The sequence below is a fragment of the Lissotriton vulgaris genome, chromosome 10 (assembly GCF_964263255.1).
Source record: "Lissotriton vulgaris chromosome 10, aLisVul1.2, whole genome shotgun sequence".
NCBI lineage: Eukaryota > Metazoa > Chordata > Amphibia > Caudata > Salamandridae > Lissotriton > Lissotriton vulgaris.
The window spans coordinates 558,417,465-558,443,721 of record NC_141698.1 but is presented as its reverse complement, the minus strand read 5'-3'; the positions used below and the strand labels follow the sequence as shown (position 1 = coordinate 558,443,721).

General features: G+C 44.4%; 1 protein-coding gene across 1 annotated transcript in view; it reads right to left on the bottom strand.

Annotated features, from left to right (window-relative positions):
* The window catches only part of APOLTP (apolipoprotein lipid transfer particle homolog), a 1,141,779-nt gene extending 1,129,283 nt beyond the window's left edge, over positions 1-12,496 (bottom strand). Inside the window, exon 1 of the mRNA XM_086941409.1 lies at positions 12,432-12,496. Coding sequence (XP_086797535.1) covers positions 12,432-12,454 — 23 coding nt within the window. The 5' untranslated portion in view covers positions 12,455-12,496. The remainder of the gene's footprint in view (positions 1-12,431) is intronic.
* Positions 12,497-26,257: the final 13,761 nt, after the last annotated feature.

Sequence of the window (26,257 nt, the reverse complement as noted above, 5' to 3'; positions counted from 1 at the left end):
CGTCCCAGTAGAGGTAGGAAATCTGTGGTGGGAGGATCAGTTAGGGGAACACTGGATCTCTTCATTACTAGGGCCGCCTCGGTTCTTTAGCGTGAGATAGCCATCACGGAATGACGTCTATCCTCGAAACACCTATATAATAAACGCTCATCTTTGGGTAACATCCAGTTGGCGACTACTCCACCTGCCCATAGTATTGAAAGAGATCAAACCGGTGATATTAGCACCCCCCCACAGTTACAAGACCAAACATCCTCAACTGAACGAAATAAAGATGACTCGTATGTAGAATCACCTGTTGAAATCATCTCTGATGAACAATCATCTACAATATCCCCTTATCAATCTCGGAGTAATAAATCGTACAAAAAACAACTGGTCCAGCGCAGATATTCAAAAAAAGAAAGAGTGGGGGGAATAGCCACAACGGAAGAAGTGCAAAAACATCGAAAGTAACTCAGAGCCCACAGAAGGTCTCAGGAAACATGACAGGGGAGACTATACTAGATAATCTTCCCCTACCGTCCCAGTCTATTAAAGACTTATTGGGGAGCATGGAGCAACTAGTGAAATCTCTAATATTGCCATTAGCAGAGAGGGTTAAAAGAATGTCAGAACAACTGGGGACCATAGAAAAAAACACTTACAACTAATACAGATTTGACCAGGGAACTTATAAATACTAGAAAAACACCACCCATGTGTAACACGTCTTCCCTGCCGCTATTAGTTGATAAATCACATAGCAAAGACCCACCAGCAGTATCAGAGGATATCCCCAAGACCCCCTTGACAATAGATAAGGGCCATACAATCTCTAGGGGAGAAAGAGGGGCCAGGCAGGTTAGAAAACCCAACAAATCTCAAACTGTACCTAGGATGCCTTCACCTACTAAGTGCCCAGGGGGAAATCAGCAAATAATAGACAAGCCACCAGAGGCGGCACCCTATGTGGTGATATTGACGGGTGTTCCAGAATTAGAGGCTGGGAATACTGAGGGCCACCAAGAGCTTAAAAACAAAGCGATATACTGGTTAAGTCGCAATAGGCCATTACCCGCAAACATCAACGGTGAAATTCTCTATGTCAGAAGACTTGGTTGGGTAGGTCGCAGACCAAAGGACATAAGGGGGGATCTCATCATTATAAATTACAGGGACCGCAGAGTAATCAGACATATGGGTGACTGGTACACTGTTCAGGGAGGGGATGAAATCTCGACACGGGATTTAAGTTATTTCTACCCCCAATCCCTGTTGGCAAACCCCCCACGAGTCCGCGCCCTATATGGGTGCAATAGTGAAATCTCTGGTTTTAACGTGCCTACTTTCGATCGCTTCTCCATGCTTTCCGGTCTGGAAGGAGTCGATTGACTTTCCAACCAGGTTTCTGGGGACTGCCATGAATGAAAACAACCAGTAATCTTAGTAACCAAAACGGGTAGCTCTAAAGGTAATCAGTCCATATTAGTGGATACCGGCATAGAGCCAGCAGCATCAAATCACATTGAAGAGGTGACAGTTAGCACTGAATTAATTAGTAAAGTTGCCAGCTTATTAGAAATTTTACCACCCATAAATGAGTGTGGAAATATCGTGGTGCCTGGAACGACGGAAGTTCCATTAGCAGAACATGTTAAAGCGTTAGTGGATAATAACCCAGTCAAAGTAGGTGCGCCGATAATGTTTCTTTTCTGGAATATAGCTGGATTGCGCCCCAAGGTAGAAAATGGTACCGGGCTGAACTTTTTCTAGAATTTTAATATAATATGTCTCCAGGAGACATGGACCACCAGTGTAATACACTTGGTAGGTTATAAAACCTATTTTTCACCTGCATTACATGTAGCATCTGGCAGAGCGAAAGGCGGCCTAAGTATTTTTATTTCAAACCTGATAGGGGGTGTGCAAATAACTACTGTGGCCTTAGAGGCTAATTTCTAAGTACTGAGTATCCGCTTTGGTAAAGGGGAGACTGTTCTCCTGGTAAATTTTTACAACAATTTACCGGATGGAGAACTACTGATGGTATTGCGACAGTTGCGACTCCAACTATCGGTATTAATAAGGGAATCGGTTGAAGGAGCCACCATCATTTGGGGAGGTGATTTTAATCAGCATCCTTGCCAACACAGTAATTGGAATTTGTGCGGGTTAACTGATGAATACGAGGATCCCATTGTTCACTTTTCCCACTCAAGTGTGGGAACTATCTTAAATGAAACTCTTTTTGATTTGGACCTTGTAATCGCAAACAAAAAGAACCCTGCAACCCAGTAGCCGGATGCAGCATTTATTGGTAGGGACAGGCATACCACCATCGATTTTATCCTAATATCTAACACGGTGGGTAATCGTGCTACTTGGTTTGAAACACTTATCAATGTTTTAAGCGACCACTGTGCTCTTAGTATAACATTTTGCCCACATTATGAATACCGCACTCAAAGCATAGTTAGCGCATTGAGGCAAAATACTCTACATCTGGACAGATTAAATGGATATTCTTTAAAATGAGAGAAAGTCGATCCTCCAGAAATCACCAGGAGAGTCATAAATGCGGTCTATCCATCCATCCTTAAATGCTTAGACCTGTCCATACCGGATGAGGAAGTATTAGGCAACTTTAGGGTGGTTTTAAAAACAATTAATGATGCACTCTTTGTAAAATTAAAAAACACCCAGTTGAAAAAAGTAGGATGGTTCAACCACAGATGCACATTAGCGCATTCTAAACTAAAACAAGCTCTGCAAAAACCAAACAGAGTACCTCAGGAAATAACAACTCTGAGGAGGGAATATAATATAGCCATAAAGGATAGGAAAGCTGAATTGAAACAGGCCTTATGGGATCAATTGCACAAAAGCAGCATTCATAAAAGCAGTTCAGCCTTTTGGGCCGTGATTAAATCCCCATTTTTATCAGATCATAAAGGCACACCAACCATCGAGGTGGCAATTGATGGAGTGGCATGGGTAGAGCACTTCTTAAAGATTTTTGAGAAAGGTCCAGTTAACGTGGGTAGGCAAGACCCTACAACTTTTGCCCCTCTAGCGACTCCCTACCCATTAAAAATAGAAATCACTATCAATGACAATGTCCAGGCACTAAAAGCCAGCAAAAACGGTAAGGCCCCTGGCCCTGATGGGGTCCCAATAGATCTATTAAAATCGAACTTAGATCTTTGGGCTCCAATTCTGACGAGAGTACTCAAAGCAGCGTGCGAGGTGGGACTAATGGACTCATGGTCCAAATCAATTATGGTCCCTATTTTTAAAAAGGGGGATCGTCAGGAGGTATCCTGCTATCGCCCGATCTCATTGCTGGATTCTTTGGGTGAAGTGGCGGGCAGAATTATCTTAGAACGCCTCCAGGGATGGGCGGACGATGGCAGGATCCTCTCGGACATCCAGTTCGGGTTCCGGGAGGGCCTAGGGACAGTTGAACAGGCCCTAAACCTTACAATGTTACTAGGAAAATACGTATGTGCAAAGGCGAGCAGTATTTACATGGTATATGTGGACCTGTCAGTAGCCTTTGACTGCATTTGTCACGCTAAACTTTGGTCTGTGCTAGTGGATATGGGGATGGACTTACCCTTGGTAAACTTTCTCCGCGAATTATATTCCAACGCCTCAGCAAGGGTAAGGTTTGGGGTTAAGGGCGAGTTATCTGCGTCATTTGGGGTGGAGAGAGGAGTCAGACAAGGCTGCATCCTGGCTCCCTTCCTCTTCACGCTCTACACCAACAGCTTAGAGAGAGCTTTGTTGAATGGGAGCCAGGACCTTCCGCTAGTAAAAAATCGTCTGATTCCAGCTCTACTCTATGCGGATGATGCAGTGATACTGGCTCGCACCCCCTTAGAGTTACAGAAGGCTCTAAACAGATACTCTGAATTTATGTTTAAGCTGGATTTACGAATTAACATTAAAAAAACCTTTGTCATGATAGCTGGTTCTGGGAAAAAAAGGACAAAGAATATCTTTTTAAATCAGGAGAAACTAGCAACTACAGCACAATACCCATATTTGGGAATTATCATAGACCATAAACTTAACTAGAACTCAGCTATTGAGTCCAGAAAATTCCACCTCATGAGAACTACCAAGGCCCTTGTAAATTTTTTACAAAAACTGAGAAAGAGGCCACCAGTGGAGCTTTTAAAGATATATAAAGCAAAATGTCAATCTATAGCGCTATATGGGGCTGGAGTGTGGGGGTATGCAAATACAAACAATCTACAAGTGGCAGAGAATGCTTTATTGAGATTTCTTTTAATGCTACCAAAGAGTGCATCTACTTTTTCGTGCTATATAGAACTGGGGATTCCACACATTTCTGATTTAGCCAGAATACAACCACTTCTTCTATGGCACCGTATATGGTCGTCAGAAATAACATTCACACAGCAAATCATCTCAGACTGTATGGGTTTGGACCTCTCACGCAAAATAAGCTGGTTATCGTACATAAAATATTTTTTAAATGACCTAGGATTGGAAAAATACTATCTGGTTCTAACCTCTATTCGGTCATTAACCAGGAAGGCATTACAAGTGTTGTCCCTTACCCACCTTGAAGAATCACGGACTGCCAACGAAGCCTCTAAACCATCTGTCCAACATTGCATTGTCGTTCAAACTACCTTTATTATACAGCCATATCTAACCTATGATTTTACCTCCTTTGAGAGATTCCTCTTAATCAGGTTTAGGCTAAATATGTTACACCGTCTGGTTGCATTTCCAACAAGAAATAATTGGGATTTAGTTTTACCTCGATGCCCGTGTGATGAGACCTCAATCCAGGCAACCATCCATACTTTCTTTTTCTGTAAATACTACAGGGAGTATAGAAGGATTTGGCTAATCCCGCTATTAAAACTCAAGGGCATCAGAAGATGCCGCCCGGCCTTGTTAGCCTTACAGTATCTGGGTGAAGAGAGGACATCAAGGTACATTGTCAAGTTTTTGAAATGCATCTTTCGACATCGATTGAAAATATAAAAATCGTCCCATAATTTTGTGAACTGACAATTCTAATTATGTATTTAATAAGATGAAGTTGTCCCTCCACAAGCTAGTATGTAATGTATCATGATGTTGTCTTTTAATACTATATAAATGACAGAGCACTCAATAGTTAACTTGTTTGCTCTTTTTATCAAACATGTTTTTATGAATTATTTTACTAGGCAGTATTTTGTATCAATGTAGAATGCGAAATGTATTTTATTTTATGAAAATGCTTTTATGGTTTTTAACATGACAAAAACCGAATAAAGAAATATTTGATTTGATTACTCCCGTTTTCCTATCGCGCATCAAGTGTCCTCCACAAAAGCGTCAGCTGTCATCGACGAAACATTTACAGCATGGGGAATTCCCTTAGGAGTAAAAACAGATAACGGACCACCGTTCAACAGTCATGAATTCACCGAGTTTGCGAAACATCTCAATTTTAAACACCGAAAGATTACCCCCTTGTGGCCTCAAGCTAACGGAATGGTTGGGCGATTCATGGGGACTCTTAAGAAGATGGTTCAGCAAGCCGAACTCGCTCACCGGGACATCCAGCAAGCACTGAACGAAGTGCTGCGAGCATATAGGACAACACCACACAGTACTACGAACCAATGCCCCGCCACTTTGATGCTCGGGCGAGTTCCTCGTCGGACACCGTCATACTATCCCGGACTGTGACCACCAATCACGACACTCTGCTGAAACTGGACCAGGAAATAAAATCAAAAATGAAGGACTATGCTGATCGGCGCAGACACGCGAGACGGACGGACATTCATGAAGGAGACTGGGTGCTGGTAAAACGAGACCGCAAGACAAAGGCAGACAGTCGATACCTCGATCACCCACTGTGAGTCTCCAGGCGAAAAGGGACCATGATTTCAGCTGAGTCGGAACGCAAGCGAATAACCCATAACATATCCCACTTCAAGAGGTGCAATCCCGCTGCCCACACTCAACTCCGAGACTGTGGCTCCGGTACAGACTCGTCGAGCCAAGGAGGAAACAGTGAAGGAGAGAATAAAGAAGTGTGTCCCCACAGCTCCCGAGAGTGCATCTTCCTTTGGGGGGGATTAAACAAAACAGCCAGGGCCCGGGGCTTCAGGTACTAGGTCACCCACGAGGAGAAGGTCCTCTCTCAGCTGAAAGGCCGTAAACCTATTGGCACACTCAACACTAACATCGATGGAATTGGGCGGCTTTCTTCCTGCCCTGTGATAGAGTCTACCTCAGTTGTCGAAGGAGTTGGCAATGGCCCACTAGTCGTTTTATGAGTTGGATGAGCTAGTGCTGCAGGCTTGCTCTGGTTTTAGCTTGTTTTAGTTAAATAAGCCTTTATGCACTTAGACTTGCTTTGAGCTGATGCGCTCCCTTGGTCTTTCTCGCTCTGTAAGCTCTCCACTTCCTCCATCAAAACTTCAATGTGATCTAGGCAACAATTATCTGTCACATGGTTCTCTCGTTTTATGGCCTTCCTAGACTCCCTGGCATTATCCACAGCTTTTGTTTTCTCCACTGTCCCCTTATTTTTGGCGACGGAAGATATTGAGCTGCGGTGTTTGACAGATGCCACAAGTAAACTTGTTGAAAAGATACCTTAATGAATAACAACAGACTAAACCAACAAGTTAAAAGAGTTAAGACAACCTAAGTCAACGTATACAGGAGTAAATCCCAAGACAGGCAGACTATCACAAAGCAATTCAGAGAAATGTATGTGAACTGATCAGTTGCACTCAGCAGTACACCCACTTTGAAATAGTAATGCAAACAATTATACACCAGTTAGAGAGTGAACCTCGTGAACAGATACCAGTGACCACGATACTTGTTCTGCAGAATCAGAGAGTAAACAATGTCAGAAGAACTTTAGAGAAAGTCAATATAATTATCGGGTCTACCCCCTGATAGTGGTAGATTGACTCGCACTGCCCCACCTGGCGCTTTAGTGCTATGGAAAGTTCCCCAGACCATCGGTCTCAAAATAATGGCAATGGACACTCCTCCTTTCCTCTTAGAGTTTGTCCGCGTTTATCATATTCCAATGTAAAACAACAACAGGCGATACCAAGTAGTACCAGGTGACAGTGTGTCAACCTTACCCTGTTCCTGCTCGAATAAGCTATAAATGAGTGGAGGAGTGAATGTGGACAGAAGCTGAGGAGAAATCCGGCTCAAGCAACAAGAGTCTGAGCACCTCCACAGCCGTTCTTCAGGTTCTAGCAGACTACGGGACAAAGTCCACTCCAGCAGGAGATAGAGAGGGAAATGTGGACAGAGGCTGAGGCGAAGAGCAGGTCAAACAGTGGGAGGTCGGACACTTCACAGACACCACCCAACTTTTTCTCGAGCCCCAGCGAGCAAGGGTACAGGGTCCCACCCCAGCGGGAGTCTGAGGGAGAAATGCAGGCAATGCGAGGATTCAAAACGTACCTGGATAACGAGAAACAATCTTGCCAGAAAACACCCAGCTCCAGAACCAAGGTGGGTGGCACTACCCTGGCCCTTTCTGGCGTGGATGGGCACAGGATGGACCACAGGAGGTGTCGGGCGCTTTTAAGTGCTTGGCGCAGGAAAGCAGTAACATCCACTCCTCTCCTGGATCAAACTGTTGTGGGACTTGGAGTCCCAAGAACAGCAGAATCTCCCATTTTGTCATCAGTGATGTCAATGAACATGTCATCAGTGATGTAATATGTGAGGTCATTAGCAACGCATCTCAGAGGCGTAAGTTATAATTAGCTCCCCTGGGCCACAGATGGGTGCCCCAGTGCCCGCCCAGGGCACCTAAAACCCTTTGTTTGAGGGGTCAGTGGGAGCACCAGGGCCCCCGCAGCCCCAGCCGGCTTCCCACAGGGGGCGAGAGCCGAAATTACTCCCACCCGGAGAGAGCAGCTCTCTTAGCATGCTCCCTTTGGGCGGGAGCAACATCTGCTTCCCTACCCACAGGAGAGCGGGCAGGAAAATAGAAGTCTGCTTCCACCCGGTGGGAGCATGATTAAATCTCATGCCAGTTGAGAGCAGACTTGGCTTCCCTGCCTGCACTGCTGCAGGCAGATAAAGCGTTTTTGCTCCCATCTGGCAGGAGCTTTTAAAATGCTCCCAACAGGTGGCAGCAAACACATGTTTTCCCTGCCCACACTAGTGCAAGGAATGGGATCCTCGGGCATTTGAAGGCTCGGGAGTTGGGCAGCGCAGCCCCCTCCAATTTTTTATGATTTTGGCCCGAGGGATGGGGTCCCTGGGGCTGCCATCGGCTCTGGGAGGGGGGGGGGGCAGCGCACAGTCCTTCCCTTACTTAAGGTACTTGGTCCGGGAGATTAGGTCTCCTGACCCAAAATGGGATCATGGAGAAAGGCCCTACTCACACCCCATCCCCAAATATTTTTTTTTTAAATTGTGGGATGCTGTTTTCTCTGATTTGGTGCCGCAAACCTGTAGGAGTCCCGTGGGATTGCAGCAAAACCAGCTGATCTTTTGTCATTTTGGCCCCAGCGCTGGTCACTCTGGGTCCCCTTCACAGGGCCTGGGGTAAAGGTATCCCTACCCTAAACTTCACGACAGGAGTCTAAGTCCTGTAATGACTACCAGCAACTTTTTCTCATGTTGCTGGTTGCCAATCAGAGGCTGCTCCTGCGGGAGCAAATTTGCCCAAGGGTAAAAAGCGTCCTGGCCCAGTCAGAAAGCTCAATTTTTTAAAATTGAGTTCAAGGGACTCTTGCGATCCCCATGGTCCAGATATACAGTATTTTTTTAACCTTAATTTCTCAAAAACTACTGAATGGATCTATACCAAATCACAAAAGCATGTTTTCTGGACCAAGATCTAGCTTCTTGTCAAATTAGTGCTACCGCAAAATCTGTTGAACGAAATTACACCTGTCTAAAAAAGTCTAGTGAAAATGCATGGCGATTTTGCGTTTTAGGACCCACACTTGACGGATCACCCTGAACCTTTCCATGCACAAACTAAACAAAAAGCACGTTTTTGGAAAGGTTTGTGAAGATTCAACAAACGGTGCCAAAGTTATTAGCATATCAAAAAAGGCATTTCATAAGGTAACTATAAAATATACATACATAAATATATATTTCACCAACTTGCCACTGACTGCTGTTGAACTCTTTATGAGCGGGTGCACTATTAAGTTCGACAACAGTCAATGGCAAGTTAGTGAAGTGAATATTGTAGACTGTCAGAACCGCCGTTGCCCTAGCATGTCACCCCTGCATCTGGATTGGGGCAGTACTAAATGTACAGACAGATGCTGGCATCACCAAGATAAGTGTCTGTAAATAGGTGACGGATACAAAGGGAATATAGCAGAACGAGGGTTATAAAATGAAGTCAATTGTGCGGCAACTGACTGCCATCAGGAGTGTTGAGGAACTGATTAATGTATACCCCACACCATCGTGGAGAAACACCTACTAAATGGATTGATATTATCTGGGGCAATGTGACATTAAAAATCAACGTTACAATCACATGCAAAGTTGGCGACGGAGTATGTGAACTTTTTACAAAGAACTAATTGTTCTTTCTTTGTAGATGAACACACCTCATCCAAGAAGAGGAAGTCAGGCCACTTTAAAAGTTGGAATGTGACACCATTAAGCTATATAAACATTGTTAAAGGCGAGGATGCCGAAACACGTCTGTTTGGCATAATAAACTACATTTTTAACCTGTTGAGTGCTCCGCTTTTGATGGACAATATATATATATATATATATATATATATATATATATATATATATATATATATATATATATATATATATATATACACACAATATTTTTTTAATAATTTCAAGCTTCTCAGGTCCATGCACGAGCAGTTAATTCCGTCCTGGATTTTTCTGCATTCAGGGATTACAGAACTGTGTATATCAGGAGTGTGCAAAGATTTGGAAACACTTTTTTGAATGAAAATAAGGATTTTACAATGTTTTTAATACTGCCTACTCCCCAATTTGGTATACCTTCCTTTCGTGAGTGAGGTACCTGCTAGGAAAAGCTACAAAAGGAATGCAGTTCTGTACAAAATGCTCATTGTCCACCAGCCTCACTCCCATGTGGAGGGAAACCCCCTGCTAAGGCATAGACAAAGGGAAAGCAAGAACCTACACAAACTAAGTCGAGGCTATTAATGTGGTACTTTATTCGTAATAAAAACTTTGCCTACTACATATGTGGATGTTTACTATAAGTGGTGAGAAAGGAAAGGCCAGATTTAATCTCACTAAGTAACAGGTGAGATGCCAATTATTAGCCATTCATTTTTATAAAGCTGACTTAAACTGGCAAAACACTTCTGCTACAGATTATACATGACGTAGATCCTTGTATAGCTTCTCTTGACATCTGTTTTTTTTTAAATCGTACACTTTCCTGATGGAAAGAATGAAAATGTACAGTATACAAAGGCACACAGTGAGGTATGTGCGAAGCATGCCTTGTTCCTTTCACAAAATCCCAAATGAGATACAGAAGCCGGGCTTGCCTTTTCTGACCTTTCAATTGAGTTGGCCATTTTAAGTAAGGGTCTCGCGCACGTCCCAGCATTGTCTGTCTGATGTAAATCCAACATGCCGGACAATACCGGACGGTCAAAGGTCACAGCGAAACCAGACAACAGGGAAGCTTCTGTTACGGAACTGTTCCTCCTGTTGGGAAGTATTGTGTGTCCTCTGTGACTGTCGGTAATTGAAGAAATTGTGTTTCAATATTAGGTTTGCCAAGAAAAATCGATGGACGAAGAAACAATCGAATGTTTCCAAACACCTTAATGGACAATTAATTCTCCAGACTGGTTGATGTACCAGTGTCTGATAGAACCACAGGACCATTATTACTTTGTTTTGGCTTTCTTAATTTCTTTATTACTCAACTATATTGTCAATTGATTTCCCACAACACACTGCTGTGATTCTTTGACGATGGGTTAGATATTCTTAAACGATGATATTGGCAGATTACCAATGTTTTACGCGTGACAGCATTTCTACAAATCCCCTGTCATCACCTTCCTAAATAGAAAACATCTGTTCACCCTTCACAGTCCAGATGAGGGGATTTCCTCACTGGGTGTATTGCTTTTGTTTTGTATATGAGAACGGCGTGTCAATTACAGTGTGTGCTGCCATGTTTTATGCCTCATTATAATAATTGCTTCAACACATGCCATAGTCACTGATTGATGTGCAGTGGCAGCTGTGTTGCCCCACCTAGGATTCGGTTCTCTGTGTGGAGATATCTAATTCTTCACCACTCACAGCCTCTAACAGTTGATCAAATCTTACGACCCCTCGTAAGATTTTATTCATAATAAGTGAAGATTAATTCAGACTAATTTACGCATCATGATATATCATGCAGCCGGAATATAACACATTATTGAAGTCCTATATAGTTTTTTTGTAAAGAACAATACCTTTAACTACAATCCTAAAGTTACATTCAGGCCCATCTTCTATAGATGTATACAGAAAAGTCTGAAAATGCTAGTTTCGGTTCCTTTGGGCAGTTTCCCTTAAGCTGGTGTTCTTCCAACAACAACAGGCACATGCATCAAAAGATTTTGCGATCGCAAACGGAGGGAATCGCAAAAATCGGCCGTTTGCGATCGCAAAATCTGCTTTTGGAATGAATGAAGGGTGAAGGCCCTGGCAATTTGAGAATTTGCAAATATTTGCGAATTCTCAAATTTGGATTGCATTTAAGGAATCACATTTTGCGATTCCTTAAATGCCTGTAGGCCCATAGGAATGAATGGGGAGGTATTGCTTAATTGCGATTCGCAATTTGCGCGTCGCAATTAAGGAATTTTAAGAAATCGCACATTTTTCAGAGATTTCTTCATGCATAGGTTTTTGCGATTTCTTTATTACGATTCCTTAAAAATCGCAATTAAGAAATCGCAAAAGCCAACAATGATGCATGTGCTTGTTAGATACGAATACAAAAATATAAATTGCACATAAAACGTATAATTTTTCAGAGTGCTAAAGCACTCATAAAATAAAATTACAAATCTAAAAATAAATTATCAAACCATTAGTCTGAGTGTGATTTTTTTTCAACTGTAACATGTGTCCTCCCTCTGGATGGTAAAAGACAAAAGTTAAATCGTCAAGAATTACGAGCTTATATAAACATCGTGAATAACCTTGCAGAAAAAGAGACTGTTCTACTTGAGGAATGAGCGTGGGTCACAGTGTCTGGGGTTTTAGTTACTGTCCATCATCTTTCTAACATCCTGTGGGGAGATCAGCTGAAATGGGGAGTCTCTGGTGCCTCCTTTCGCATTAATGACAAAAGCAGTCTCTCGAATAAGTACAGTTAATCCGCGCTGCATTTTACCCGTAGATAAAGAGTCTCGGATTTATACTGTAAGCCTTACCGTAAATCTTGCAGTTCCCTCATTGGTTCCTCTTTGGAATTCAGAGTTGTCTTCAACTGCACGTCATGGAGCTGGGGGCAGAAGAACGTAAATGTTGGTACATCTCAGGGATTTGGGTTTTTACAGCATTAGGATTCACAGCTCTCCGGAGAAACAATACACATTAATGAACACAATATCAGGGCAAAATTCGAAATGAATCTAAATTCTAATTCTACCGTTTTTAATTAAATGAATTTCCTTTTGCATGGCCCAATAGTGACAGTATGTTATGTATGTATGTGTTTGTTTGTTGGCTTATTCATGTATAGGGTTTGTTTACCCGGATCCAGGTCCACTTGACCATAGAATTAATTTACAGGGCATTGGAACTAACTCTACCGATTAGGAGGTGCATGTATTATTCTGCTGCCTTCTGTATTTGCACAATCAAGTACCACCAAGTCAGACCTGGTGGTGCTTCCCAAGCAAAACAATGAGCAAACTATGGTAGCCCCTCGCAAAGTGGGTGCAATTACTACTGAGAGTGTTATGCTCCATTCTTTCACAAGTAGGTGTAAATTAAGAGCCGATAGGACCTGCAACCAAGCAGACATGTTATTTACACCTAGGGTTTTTGCTCATGTTGTTTGCAAATGGCCGGGATGCCTGTCACCCCCTCCCAACACAATCCCCAAGGATGGGAAGACGGACGCAGTTCCAAACTTTTGGAAGGCGGGAGGGAGTCACCCTCCCGGCCGTATTTATTAAAATATGAAACAAAATTAAAACATTAAATAAAAGTTTCATATCATGTACAATTTTCATTTATTACATTTCGATGAAGACATGTTCATTGGCTAACCTTAACAAATCTCTAATACAAAGGTTTCCTAGCCGAGTCTAACATCCTGCAAATGCATACATTCTAAATTGAAATTGTACATCCTAGCATTAAGGGCAAACGGCAAGGTCGCAACCGGTGTCAGATCCCTACTACCAAAACTCTCGCCCTCACGGTGTGAGTGGCGGCCGCGCAGAGGACTGTACCCTCCGTGCCAACTCCAATTTCCCTTGTCTTGTTGGGGGCCCCCATTTCCGCTCGATGCCATCTTAAAGGTCGTCCGAGCACCCGTGTGAGGTATCTGTAGGAAGGACAGCGTGGACTCCCCCCCCCACCCCACACTCTCTATCACATCCGCCGTCGCGGATATCCGGGCCCCGGGAAATTCGTAGGAGGGGCATATAGCCGCCTCCTCCCCTGGAAGGGGCCTATGGCCGTCTCCCCTAAGGCGACCCATCCTTAGTGGGCGCCGCCTCCCAGTGGGAGGGGCCAATGGCCGCCTCCCCCCGGGCGCTCCCATCCATAGTGGGTGGCGCCCCCCTCTAGGGACCTTGAAGTTTCTGCTCACCGATCATGACCTTACCGCCCGACCAAAAAATAAATACGACATTTGTTTACCTACTAAGGGAGAAAATATCATCCTGTCTACTTGTATCAATTGTTTACTCCTAAAGAAAAACAGTACCTACGGACAGAAGTCACATCCTTAAACTAGACATTCATTTTCTTCTATACGGAGGGAAAGAAGATGTTATCAGAGCAAAACTTTATTGCAAAACTAACATTGCCATAAGGGGCTGGTGGGTGGGTCAAAATTCCTCCTTGTTCCGTCGATGCCTCACGTGCAACGAGTGGGTGCACTTTCCAAGCAAGAGAACAAGAGGACGCTTCTTTGGATTCCCGCTCTCTTTATTCCTCTTCAGGGAGGGCGTGTACCCTCCGCCGGTACGCCTACTGGGCGTGGCCAACGGTGTAGGTGTCTAGGACAACCCCTCTTGGGCGGGAAAAGGCGCGCCCCGGCTACGCCGCTTCGGGCATACCAGCCGAGACACACCCCCCGCCCAAAATGGTTTCCCGGGAGGATCGGTGCACCCAACCATACGTTCGGGGGGACCGAGTGGTCGCCCCTTTCCATATGGCCGGGATGCCGGTCACCCCCTCCCAACACAATCCCCAAGGATGGGAAGACGGACGCAGTTCTGAACTTTTGGAAGGCAGGAGGGAGTCACCCTCCCGGCCGTATTTATTAAAATATGAAACAAAATTAAAACATTAAATAAAAGTTTCATATCATGTACAATTTTCATTTATTACATTTCGATGAAGACATGTTCATTGGCTAACCTTAACAAATCTCTAATACAAAGGTTTCCTAGCCGAGTCTAGCATCCTGCAAATGCATACATTCTAAATTAAAATTGTACATCCTAGCATTAAGGGCCAACGGCAAGGTCGCAACCGGTGTCAGATCCCTACTACCAAAACTCTCGCCCTCACGGTGTGAGTGGCGGCCGCGTAGAGGACTGTACCCTCCGTGCCAACTCCAATTTCCCTTGTCTTGTTGGGGGCCCCCATTTCCGCTCGACGCCATCTTAAAGGTCATCCGAGCACCCGTGTGAGGTATCTGTAGGAAGGACAGCGTGGACTCCCCCCCCCCCCCCCCCCCCACACTCTCTATCACATCCGCCGTCGCGGATATCCGGGCCCCGGGAAATTCATAGGAGGGGCATATAGCCGCCTCCTCCCCTGGAAGGGGCCTATGGCCGTCTCCCCTTAGGCGACCCATCCTTAGTGGGTGCCGCCTCCCAGTGGGAGGGGCCAATGGCCGCCTCCCCCCGGGCGCTCCCATCCATAGTGGGTGGCGCCCCCCTCTAGGGACCTTGAAATTACTGCTCACCGATCATGACCTTACCGCCACAGGCCGGATAGTTGACCGGCTATCCGGCCCCCCCACAAACTCCTCCTAAAGGTCATGCTTCCTCAAACCCCTTAGCCATGCTATGAAGTCTCCTATGAGTAAGACATTCCCCTCCCGGGACAGGTGAACCCCATCATTCAGATACATGTGATCACCCCGAATACACCCATGCGGAATGCTATGCAACTGCGCAGAGCGAAACAATCTACTAATTTTGTTGTTAACATTCTTCACCGAATGGTTCAGTGCTGACACTGAAAGGCCCCCCCGCCAAACCCTATTGTGAATCATGTGGGACCAGGCAATCATCCACTCCGGGATTCTTTTTGCCAACCAGCTAACAGCAGACAAAACTTGCTCGAGTAATACTCGCCTACCCAGTGTCACCAAGTCATTGCCCCCCCGGTGTACTATGATTACAGATGGCGGTGACCTCTGCCGCCCTAAGAGACCCTCAACAAAAGATTCGAACTGGTCAATACAGAGCCCGCCCCTTCCGTGGAAGGCCACTCTGTACCCGTATTCCCCAGCTGCGTGAGTCGTGTCACCTGCTTTGAATACGTCCCCGGCCCGCCTCACGTATGAGTGGCCCTAGACCCAAACCACTCTCTCCTCAGCAGGTGATCCGTGACCGCTGGTCCCCTGGTACTGGGTCGACTGCAAATTCCGCCCCGCATGATATGCTCGCGAAACTGTAAATCAAACAGAAGACAAGAAGCGTGAGTGCATGTAACTTGACTTCACAACATGTGCAATCGCACATACCTTTTAAAACAATTCGAGGACCATCGTCCTAACTGTTTCACCTCTTCCGCACTCTGACCCCTGGCTGTAGCCTCAGTAGCAGCCCCTATCCTAAAGGAGTGGGTCCCAAAATCGCACGGGTCCATGCCCGCCGCCGCGATTGTCAGTGCTAGCACCCTCTGGAACTGAAACCTCGTCAGTGGGGTGGCATCGATGTGCCTCAGCAAACTCCCCCCCATGTATCCGCCCTCAGTGCCAAGTATTCCTCAATGCACCTTATCAGGCACGTGGGAGACCCTCTCATGCGCTGGACAACAACGCTGCTTCGCATCGCTCCCTGGTCAGTTTTGGACCTAGCTATCGTGACCACCATCGAATCACCCCTAATTAGGATGTGATCCCTGCACAAGCCTCCCTCCACATCTTTCTTATTCCTTGCAACCAGTTCGCTCACCCGCATAGCCCCATGGAACGCTAATGCGAAAGCCGCCCGGAACAGAACTGCTTCGAATTGGGAGGAGCATGTCGTCACTAGTTTTGCCATGAGTAGGGACAACCTTTCCAAGCCAATCGGGCGTCTCTCGTCATGCCTGCGACCCTCGAGGCGCTGCCAGCCGCGAAGGGCTTTTTTAGCCAAAAAGGAACCTGTTGGGTCTTTGATGCCATGCACCTGCGCCATGAATGAGATGGCCGCCCTGTGTCTATTGGCCGTTGCCGCTGATCGGCCTTCTCTGTGCAGTGCTACCAGGAACCCCAGGAAGGACTCCTCCTGCCCCCAGCTCTGACTCCCTGTTGGACCCAAAAATGTACAATAGGAACGAAACGCTCCTTCGTATGCCTTCCTCGTCCTGGGGGCTAAGCTTGCTGCCACAGGTCTTGTAATCCGGGGCACCGATTAGCCAGAGTGCTTCGGGGAACGGTGCAGCCACTAAGTCCGCTGTAGGTAGATAACCCCTGAACGCCTGCATATGTGAACGAGAGAGTGCATAAGCCGCATGATTCAGTACACCCGGCACATGTTTCGCCCTGAACTGTACATTTAGTCTCATGCAAAGTAGCACAATTTCCTTCAGCAATCTCAAAATCCATTTGCAGCGTGCTGCCTGATTGTTAATGCATTCTACAACAGTCATATTATCAGACCAAAATACAACTGAGCGGTCTCGGAACTCGTCCGGCCATGCCCTCAGAGCGACAAAAATTGGGAATAGCTCAAGGAACCCTATGCTACCTGTGAGACCGCTGGCGTGCCACTACGTCGGCCATGTTTGCGCCGACCATCGATTACCGAAGATGGCGCCAAATCCCACGCTCCCCGCCGAGTCGGTCCACAAACCCAGCTCGTCCGAAGACGCTGGCGGCTTGTTCCACACTATTCGACCGTTGAAGTCTGCCAAGAATGCCAACCAAATGCGCATGTCCTGGCGAACCTCTGCAGACAGTCTTGTGCGGTGATGCCCTTCTTTGAGACCAACCATAGCTTGTGCAATAGAGCGTGAAAAGGGGCGAGCCATTGGCATCACCCTCAAGGCAAAGTTAAGCTTACCCACAACTTGCTGTAAGTGGTGCAGGGTCACTTTCATCCTACCAAGGCAAAGCTCCAAGGAAGCCCTAAATTTCGATACCTTACCCACTGGCAGGCGGAAACACCCCTCCACAGAATCGAGCTCAATTCCCAGAAACTCCAGTGAAGTAGATGGTCCCACCGTCTTACCTGGTGCCAATGGTACCCCAAACTCCCCCATGAGGCTGCAAAAATCCTGTAGTGCCTGCGCACATTTCGTGTCGCCGGCAGCTCCCAAGAACAGAAAGTCATCTAGGTAATGCATAACATGCCTATGCCCTGTGGCCTCGGTGAATGCCCACTCTAAAAAAGAGCTGAATTTTTCAAAATAAGCACAAGAGATGGAGCAACCCATCGGCATGCATTTATCCATGTAGTAACGTCCTTGGAACGCAAAACCTAGCAGACGCTGATCCTGTGGGTGCAACCGGAACGCCGACTCGATATCTGATTTCGCCATCAGCGCCCCGGGGCCCAGGCGATTCAACATGGTGACGGCATCATCGAAGGATGCGTACCGCACCGAACAGACTCCTGGGTCAATCGCATCGTTCACTAAGAAACCCCTTGGAGCCGACAGATTATGGATCAGCCTAAATTCCCCCGGGTCTTTTTTGGGGACCACCCCTAATGGGGAACAGATGAAATTCGCTACTGGCGGGTGCTGAAAAGGGCCAGCGACTCGGCCTAGGGTCACCTCTTTAGCGATTTATCTCTCCACCACACCTGGATTATGCTGTGCCGAAAGCTGGTTTTTACAAAAAGGTTCCCCACGAAAATCCCCCGCCGGGATGTGGAAGCCATATAAGAATCCCTTCCTCAACACCCCAGCGGAGACATAATCAGGGTATTTGTTTAGCCAGGGAGTCATTGCCATGATATCAACGGGGGTAGACAATTGTACACAACGATCCCCCTCAGTCTTGTTTGGACCCTCCTCTACCTCCCGACCCGCTATTTTTTGACCTGCATGAACTCTCCGGGTGCGAGGAATTCCCACAACCCGCACACGCATGTTTGAACTTACATGCCCCTTGCGGTCTGGTACAGTTGCCTCTATTGAAGCCCCAACAGACCCCCCGCTTTCCACCATTCCCGCCGGTTCTCGGCTGGTGATCGCCACCGGCGCCTGCTCGAAAGGGCACCGCGGGCTGCTGGCGAGAAAACCCCAACCCATTCCCACCTGGCGACGACGTCCTCGCCGCGCCAGGCAGGAGCTGCTTCTGCCAAGAAATCGAGTCGAGGCAATCCCATGTCAGAGAGGAATCATACTCTTTCGCTTTACGGAATTTCATGTCGTAACCCATCCATTCATTCCCCTCATATGTTTCATAAAAATCCATTATACGTGCCTGATAACAAGACAGTTCGGGCAATACCTCGGGCTTACGTTCGCCAATAATCGCAGTAAACATTGCAAAGGCCTTGGCCCAATTTGTTATCGTCTCCTCCACCCTGAATCCCGCCATTTTGGCTCGCCAGACACTCGGGTGCCACAAATCTTTCTGTGTCTTAGCATACTCCATCTCGCGATGGTCAGTCAACAACGAAAACATATTAACATACTTGTCTGCCCATATCAATTCTTTCGTGGCCAACGGGATATGTTGAACCACTCTCTCCCGTCTTGAGGGCAATGAGCCCTCCCCCGCCACTGGCAAAGCGAGCTTACCCGGTTTGGTCGTTGTTCCCACCGTTTTCTCAAGGCCAGCTGCCGGTCCTTCCGGGGTCACCTGTGGGGAGACAAGAGGGAGATTCGACTTTGCGGCATCTCGCGACTGCCGCAACTGCTGGATTAGTAACTTGGCCTCTTCGGCCGTGTCTCCGGGCGCCGTAGCACCCCCTGCCTTTTTGTTGAGCCATGCGGCCAACTGGGTGGCCAATTCGGGAGGCATGTCCTCGTCGTTGGCGGGCGTAATCACAACCGGCATCGGTTGACCCGCGTCTGGGGTTGGTACCGGGCCATCGGCTGGTATGGCAGGGAGAACTGGAGGTACCTCAGGGACCGGAACCTCCCCTGCCCCCGCCCTCCTTTTGACCCGCTTTGCTCTACCCTCGGGGACGACTCCCGGCAATGCCGGGCCTATTACCTTTTTCGGGTTACCCGGCTTGTTCATTGCGGCCAGTTGTTTCTTGATGCCCGCCATATCCCGACCAAGCGCTGGGACTTGTCCGATGCTTCGTTCCATTCTCGCCATTCTGTTCACCAACATGCGAAGCACTTTGTCTGTCTCGGAACCCTTTCCTGTCTTCTTGTCAGACATTGTTTCGATTATCCGCTCCGAGTCGATCAACACGGTCCTGGATCCTTCGCCTCGAAGTCACTGAAAGAGAAACACAAGAATTACAAGTTCTCAAAATTGCTCCTTGTTCCGTCGAGGGCTCACGTGCAACGAGTGGGTGCAGCTTCCAAGCACAGGAACAAGAGGACGCTTCTTCGAAATCCCGCTCTCTTTATTCCTCTTCAGGGAGGGCGTGTACCCTCCGCCGGTACGCCTACTGGGCGTGGCCAATGGTGTAGGTGTCTAGGACAACCCCTCTTGGGCGGGAAAAGGCGCGCCCCGGCTACGCCGCTTCGGGCATACCAGCCGAGACACGCCCCCCACCCAAAATGGTTTCCCGGTCGGATCGGTGCACCCAACCATACGTTCGGGGGGACCGAGTGGTCGCCCCTTTCCAGTCATGTATTTATAGGCCACTATGTGTCTTCTAGAGGAGAAAGGATGTTGTATTTTAATGCTGCAGGGTATTTAAATCAAGATCATTGAGAATAACTTTGAAGATATAGTAGTGATACAAAGACCTGGAGGAGAGTAGAATGGGAGCGATGGTGTTTGGTGGTTGTTGTACAATCAGGTGTTTATCTGGGGTTTCATTAGAGAAAGGTCTTCAGTTTGCAGCAGAATGCACGTTAGTAAGAAATGAAACACAATCTGGAGGATAGAATGGTCCACAGGTGAACTATGTTTCGAGAGTCTCACCCTTAAGGGGGGGGGTCTGTAGGTGTAGAGTTTCTCTGTTTGTTACAGATTGGGGTCATTTAGACATGCTAAACATTTGTCATGCACTTATTTCTGATGCAGCTTAGCTTCATAGCAACATGCATGGCATTTGTGAGAATATTCAAGATTCACTCACAGGGCAGTGCAGCTGTATCAGTTGAGGTCTGCTGCTGATATAGCATGTGGTGTTTCTTTTAGTTGAACCAATGTGGACTTCACCAGGTTAGATAGCAGTTCTCACTTCCCCTACACAACTCTTGATGAAACAACAAATTGTGCAACTGTTCATTTGTGGTAGTGTATGTTGGATAGACTTAATGTTTTTGAAGAAACAAAAGTCTAATGAGTTGCCGAGAGAGTTTATTGGAAGTAGTAGAAAAACTGAAGGTAGGTATATGTGTCATGCTTGCAGTTCTTTAGGTAGACAAGTAAGAATTCTAGGTGGTGTGGTGTCATCCAGCCTTCTGTGGTCATGAGTCAGGATTTAGGATTCTCTGTGCCTTGTAAGATACAATGCAGAGTATGCTTCTCACAGCTATGTTTATTTATACAGTTTCTTCATTTTCTGTTGCTTTAGCACAATAAATACATTCCATTCAGATGAACAGCAGTTGCAGAGGGTGATGGGGGATGATGAAGGATAGACCTACTGATTGGGAAGAGCTAAGTAGGAAGGTTTGGCTACATGTATGTTGGGACTGAAAAGTCCTCTGCATGGTAGAGACGTGTATCCCACTTCCCTGAGTTGCCAACTGTACAGTTGTCTGGATCTCTAATGCAGAGTTTGAGTCATAGGCGAACACAGATCATGTGTGGGCACCATGCCACAGACCTGTCTCACAGATTGCTGTCTTGTTGGACAAGGAGGGGCACCCAAAGCGCTGCCCTCCTAGTGGTGGAAGGCTACCTCCTTCACTAGGAGTGAAGTCGCTCAAGCAAGGTGGTGGCAGCATACTGTGTTGTCTTCGGTAGTAGTGAACAGGTCCTTTTTACTCTGTGTCACTGTAGTGATGCCTAAAGGCTCACTCACCTTTTAAAAAGTTCCCCAGCTGTGTGCTTATTCACCCCTGACCTAAATTGTGTGCTGAGTGTGTGTGTGCTCGCATAAGTACAATACACAAGGGGTGAAGTATAGTACCGCACACATTTAAACCTTTCCTTACTGTTGCACTGACTGGAGTGGGAATAGTACATTTTACCTCTCCACAATCCAACACTTTCCTTACTGTTGCACTCAGTGGAGTGGGAATAGTACATTGTATCCCTCCGCAATCCAAGACTTTTCCTACTGTTGCACTGACTGGAGTGGGAATAGTACATTTTACCTCTCTGCAATCCAAGTCTTTTTCTACTGTTGCACTGACTAGAGTGGGAATAGTAAATGTTACCACTCTGCAAACCAACACTTTCCTTACTGTTGCATTTAACTACACTGCATATAACATAATTTTAGTCGTCTTGATGTTTTTCCTGTAATGTATTTTCTATGTATTTGAATGATGAATTTTTATGTACTTTTATGGTTATTTGATTTTAACCGAATAAAGTCGAATTGAATTGAATACTGTTGCACTCAGTGGACTGGGAATAGTAAATGTTATCCCTCCGCAATACAAGACTTTCCCTACTGTTGCATTGACTGGAGTGGAAATAGTAAACTTTACACCTCCACAATCCAACACTTTCCCTACTGTTCCACTGACTGAAGTGGGAATAGTAGTTGTTACCTCTCCGCAATCCAACACTCTACCAACTGTTGCACTCAGTTGATTGGGAATAGTAAATTGTATCCCTCCGCAATCCAAGACTTTCCCCACTGTTGCACTCAGTGGAGTGGGTATAGTAACTTTGACCCCTGTGTAATGTAATGGTTTTCCTACTGTTGCATTGCATGAAGTGGAACTAGTAATCGTAATTCCTCTTTAGTCAAATTGTTTGTCTACGTTTGAATAAATTGTAGTCGGAATAGTATATGTAATAAATGTAAAATATTATAGTTTTGTTTATACTGTTACAATATATATAATAATGTTCATAATATATTTTTTTAATTAGTAATGTTTTTAAGGTGTAAAATAATTTTATTATGTTTTTTATTTTATTTTAATTAAAATGGATTGTTTTTTTAAATATTTTATCTTGGGTATTTGTGCATATATATATATATATATATATATTCAGACAACAAACGGTTTATTTGCTTAGTATGATCAGCACATCTACAAAAAGATATTTCCCTTGTTGTAAATTCAAATATTATACATTAGACACACTCTGTGGGAGTGCTGTTCTGGTGCCGTGCTTATCCACCTAGAAGCAACAATCTACGATATCCTACTCACTCAAGGTGAGGCGGAATATCATACACAAATTATGAGAAAAGTACCAGCGCGCATCCCTTCTAGTAGCTACTATCCAAATGGCATTCAGCCACGGCAATCCAAAAACAATTTTTTCTCACTCTTCTTGTGGTCCTCAAAGAGACATGTACAATGTTCGTTATTATTCAAAGTCCATTTATTAATAAATTCTTTCTTTTGCCACACCGTCACAGCCACAGGCAAAAGAAAGAATTTATTAATAAATGGACTTTGAATAATAACGAACATTGTACATGTCTCCTTGAGGACCACAAGGAGAGTGAGAAAAAATTGTTTTTGGATTGCCGTGGCTGAATGCCATTTGGATAATAGCTACTAGAAGGGATGTGCGCTGGTACTTTTCTCATAATATATATATATATATATATATATTCACTGAAAAAAACATAGGTTTCACACACGTTATAGTTAAAAATTAGCATTTAAAAAACCTTAGAAATTCACTGAAAAACCATAGGTTTCACGCATGTTATAGTTAGCTGGACATTTCACTCATACAAAACCATTGAAATTCCCCTGTTATAGTTAACTATAACTCGCGCGCCCTCAATGCACTGCTGATGATGTCACATAATACGTCACTCATGACATTGTCAGTGACATCACTCATGACATCACTGATGACATCTCAAATGACATCACTAATGACATCACTGATGACATCATCCAGTGAATGTGTGTCTTTCTGAAAAATAAATATGTTTTATATATGTATATCTAAAGGTCGATAGAAGAATAAATGTGTGAATAAGTGTCTCAATGGATGTTTTTTGTTGTAAAAATTATTGTATAACTGACTTATTAAGTGTATCTTAGTGAATGCATGTATTAGCGAGTAATGTTTAAATATGTAAATATCTGTATCAGTGTCTCACTTTGTGTATAAGGGGCTGCATGGGTTGGTGACTAGCTACATGAGTGTCGATATGGGTTATTAGTTGGTTTTTAGAGTATCAGTATGAGTGTCTGTATGGTTTGGTGGGGGGTATTACTTACTGCATAGATGCATTAATGAGCGACTCATTGTTTGTATGTGTTTTGAAGACAACATGTGAGCAGGACTGTATGGGTGGATGAGTGTGTGTATGGGTATGTTAGTGAGTGAATCATTGTCTCAATAGTATCTTTATGAGTAACTACATATGTTTTAAACTAGTATATGTGAGTATTGATGTATATAAGTGAGTATATGTGAGAGCGAGAGATTGTAAGAGATCCTGTATAAATAAGCATGTGTTTCTATAAGTGATTGTTTAGGAGAGTAAGTATGTGTACAATTCTGTAGAAGTAAGTGTAGTGGTGGGTGTATAGCTGTATATGCAAGTAAATGGATGTTTGATAGTTTATTTGCATGTGTGAGTTTGTGTGTGATTAACTCTATAGATGAGTGTTGGTGTGTAATAAGATGTATAGGTGTATGAGTACAAATGATGAGTGAGTACATGTATGAGTGCCTATACAGGACTGTTAGTGAATGACTGGGTGTGTAGGTAGATTTCAGAACTACTGAATAGGTTGTTCTAACTTGAATTGGTTTTTCAATTTATTTTGAAAATTTTAGTTTCTATTTTTGAATGTGTGTATCAAGGGTTATATTACGCGATTATGCTGAGAGGAGGTCTGTCACTCTTTCACAAGGATGATGTCATCAGTGATGTCATTTCAGATGCCATCAGTGATGTCAAGAGTGATGTCACTGACCATACTGTTGCATTGGCTGGAGTGGAAATAGTAAACTTTACACCTCCACAATCCATCACTTTCCCTACTGTTCCACTGACTGAAGTGGGAATAGAGTTGTTACCTCTCCGCAATCCAACACTCTACCAACTGTTGCACTCAGTTGATTGGGAATAGTAAATTGTATCCCTCCGCAATCCAAGACTTTCCCCACTGTTGCACTCAGTGGAGTGGGTATAGTAACTTTGACCCCTGTGTAATGTAATGGTTTTCCTACTGTTGCATTGCATGAAGTGGAACTAGTAAATGTAATTCCTCTTTAGTCAAATTGTTTGTCTACGTTTGAATAAATTGTAGTCGGAATAGTATATGTAATAAATGTAAAATATTATAGTTTTGTTTATACTGTTACAATATATATAATAATGTTCATAATATATTTTTTTAATTAGTAATGTTTTTAAGGTGTAAAATAATTTTATTATGTTTTTTTTTTATTTTAATTAAAATGGATTGTTTTTTAAAATATTTTATCTTGGGTATTTGTGCATATATATATATATATATATTCAGACAACAGCGCACAAACGGTGGTTTTGCTTTGTATGATCAGCACATCTACAAAAAGATATTTCCCTTGTTGTAAATTCAAATATTATACATTAGACACACTCTGTGGGAGTGCTGTTCTGGTGTCGTGCTTATCCACCTAGAAGCAACAATCCACGATATCCTACTCACTCAAGGTGAGGCGGAATATCATACACAAATTATGAGAAAAGTACCAGCGCACATCCCTTCTAGTAGCTACTATCAAAATGGCATTCAGCCACGGCAATCCAAAAACAATTTTTTCTCACTCTCCTTGTGGTCCTCAAAGAGACATGTACAATGTTCGTTATTATTCAAAGTCCATTTATTAATAAATTCTTTCTTTTGCCACACCGTCACAGCCACAGGCAAAAGAAAGAATTTATTAATAAATGGACTTTGAATAATAACGAACATTGTACATGTCTCCTTGAGGACCACAAGGAGAGTGAGAAAAAATTGTTTTTGGATTGCCGTGGCTGAATGCCATTTGGATAATTGCTACTAGAAGGGATGTGCGCTTGTACTTTTCTCATAATATATATATATATATATTCACTGAAAAAAACATAGGTTTCACACACGTTATAGTTAAAAATTAGCATTTAAAAAACCTTAGAAATTCACTTAAAAACCATAGGTTTCACGCATGTTATAGTTAGCTGGACATTTCACTCATACAAAACCATTGAAATTCCCCTGTTATAGTTAACTATAACTCGCACGCCCTCAATGCACTGCTGATGATGTCACATATTACATCACTCATGACATTGTCAGTGACATCACTCATGACATCACTGATGACATCTCAAATGACATCACTAATGACATCACTGATGACATCATCCAGTGAATGTGTGTCTTTCTGAAAAATAAATATGTTTTATATATGTATATCTAAAGGTCGATAGAAAAATAAATGTGTAAATAAGTGTCTAAATGGATGTTTTTTGTTGTAAAAAATATTGTATAACTGACTTATTAAGTGTATCTTAGTGAATGCATGTATTAGCGAGTAATGTTTAAATATGTAAATATCTGTATCAGTGTCTCACTTTGTGTATACGTGGCTGCATGGGTTGGTGATTAGCTACATGAGTGTCGATATGGGTTATTAGTT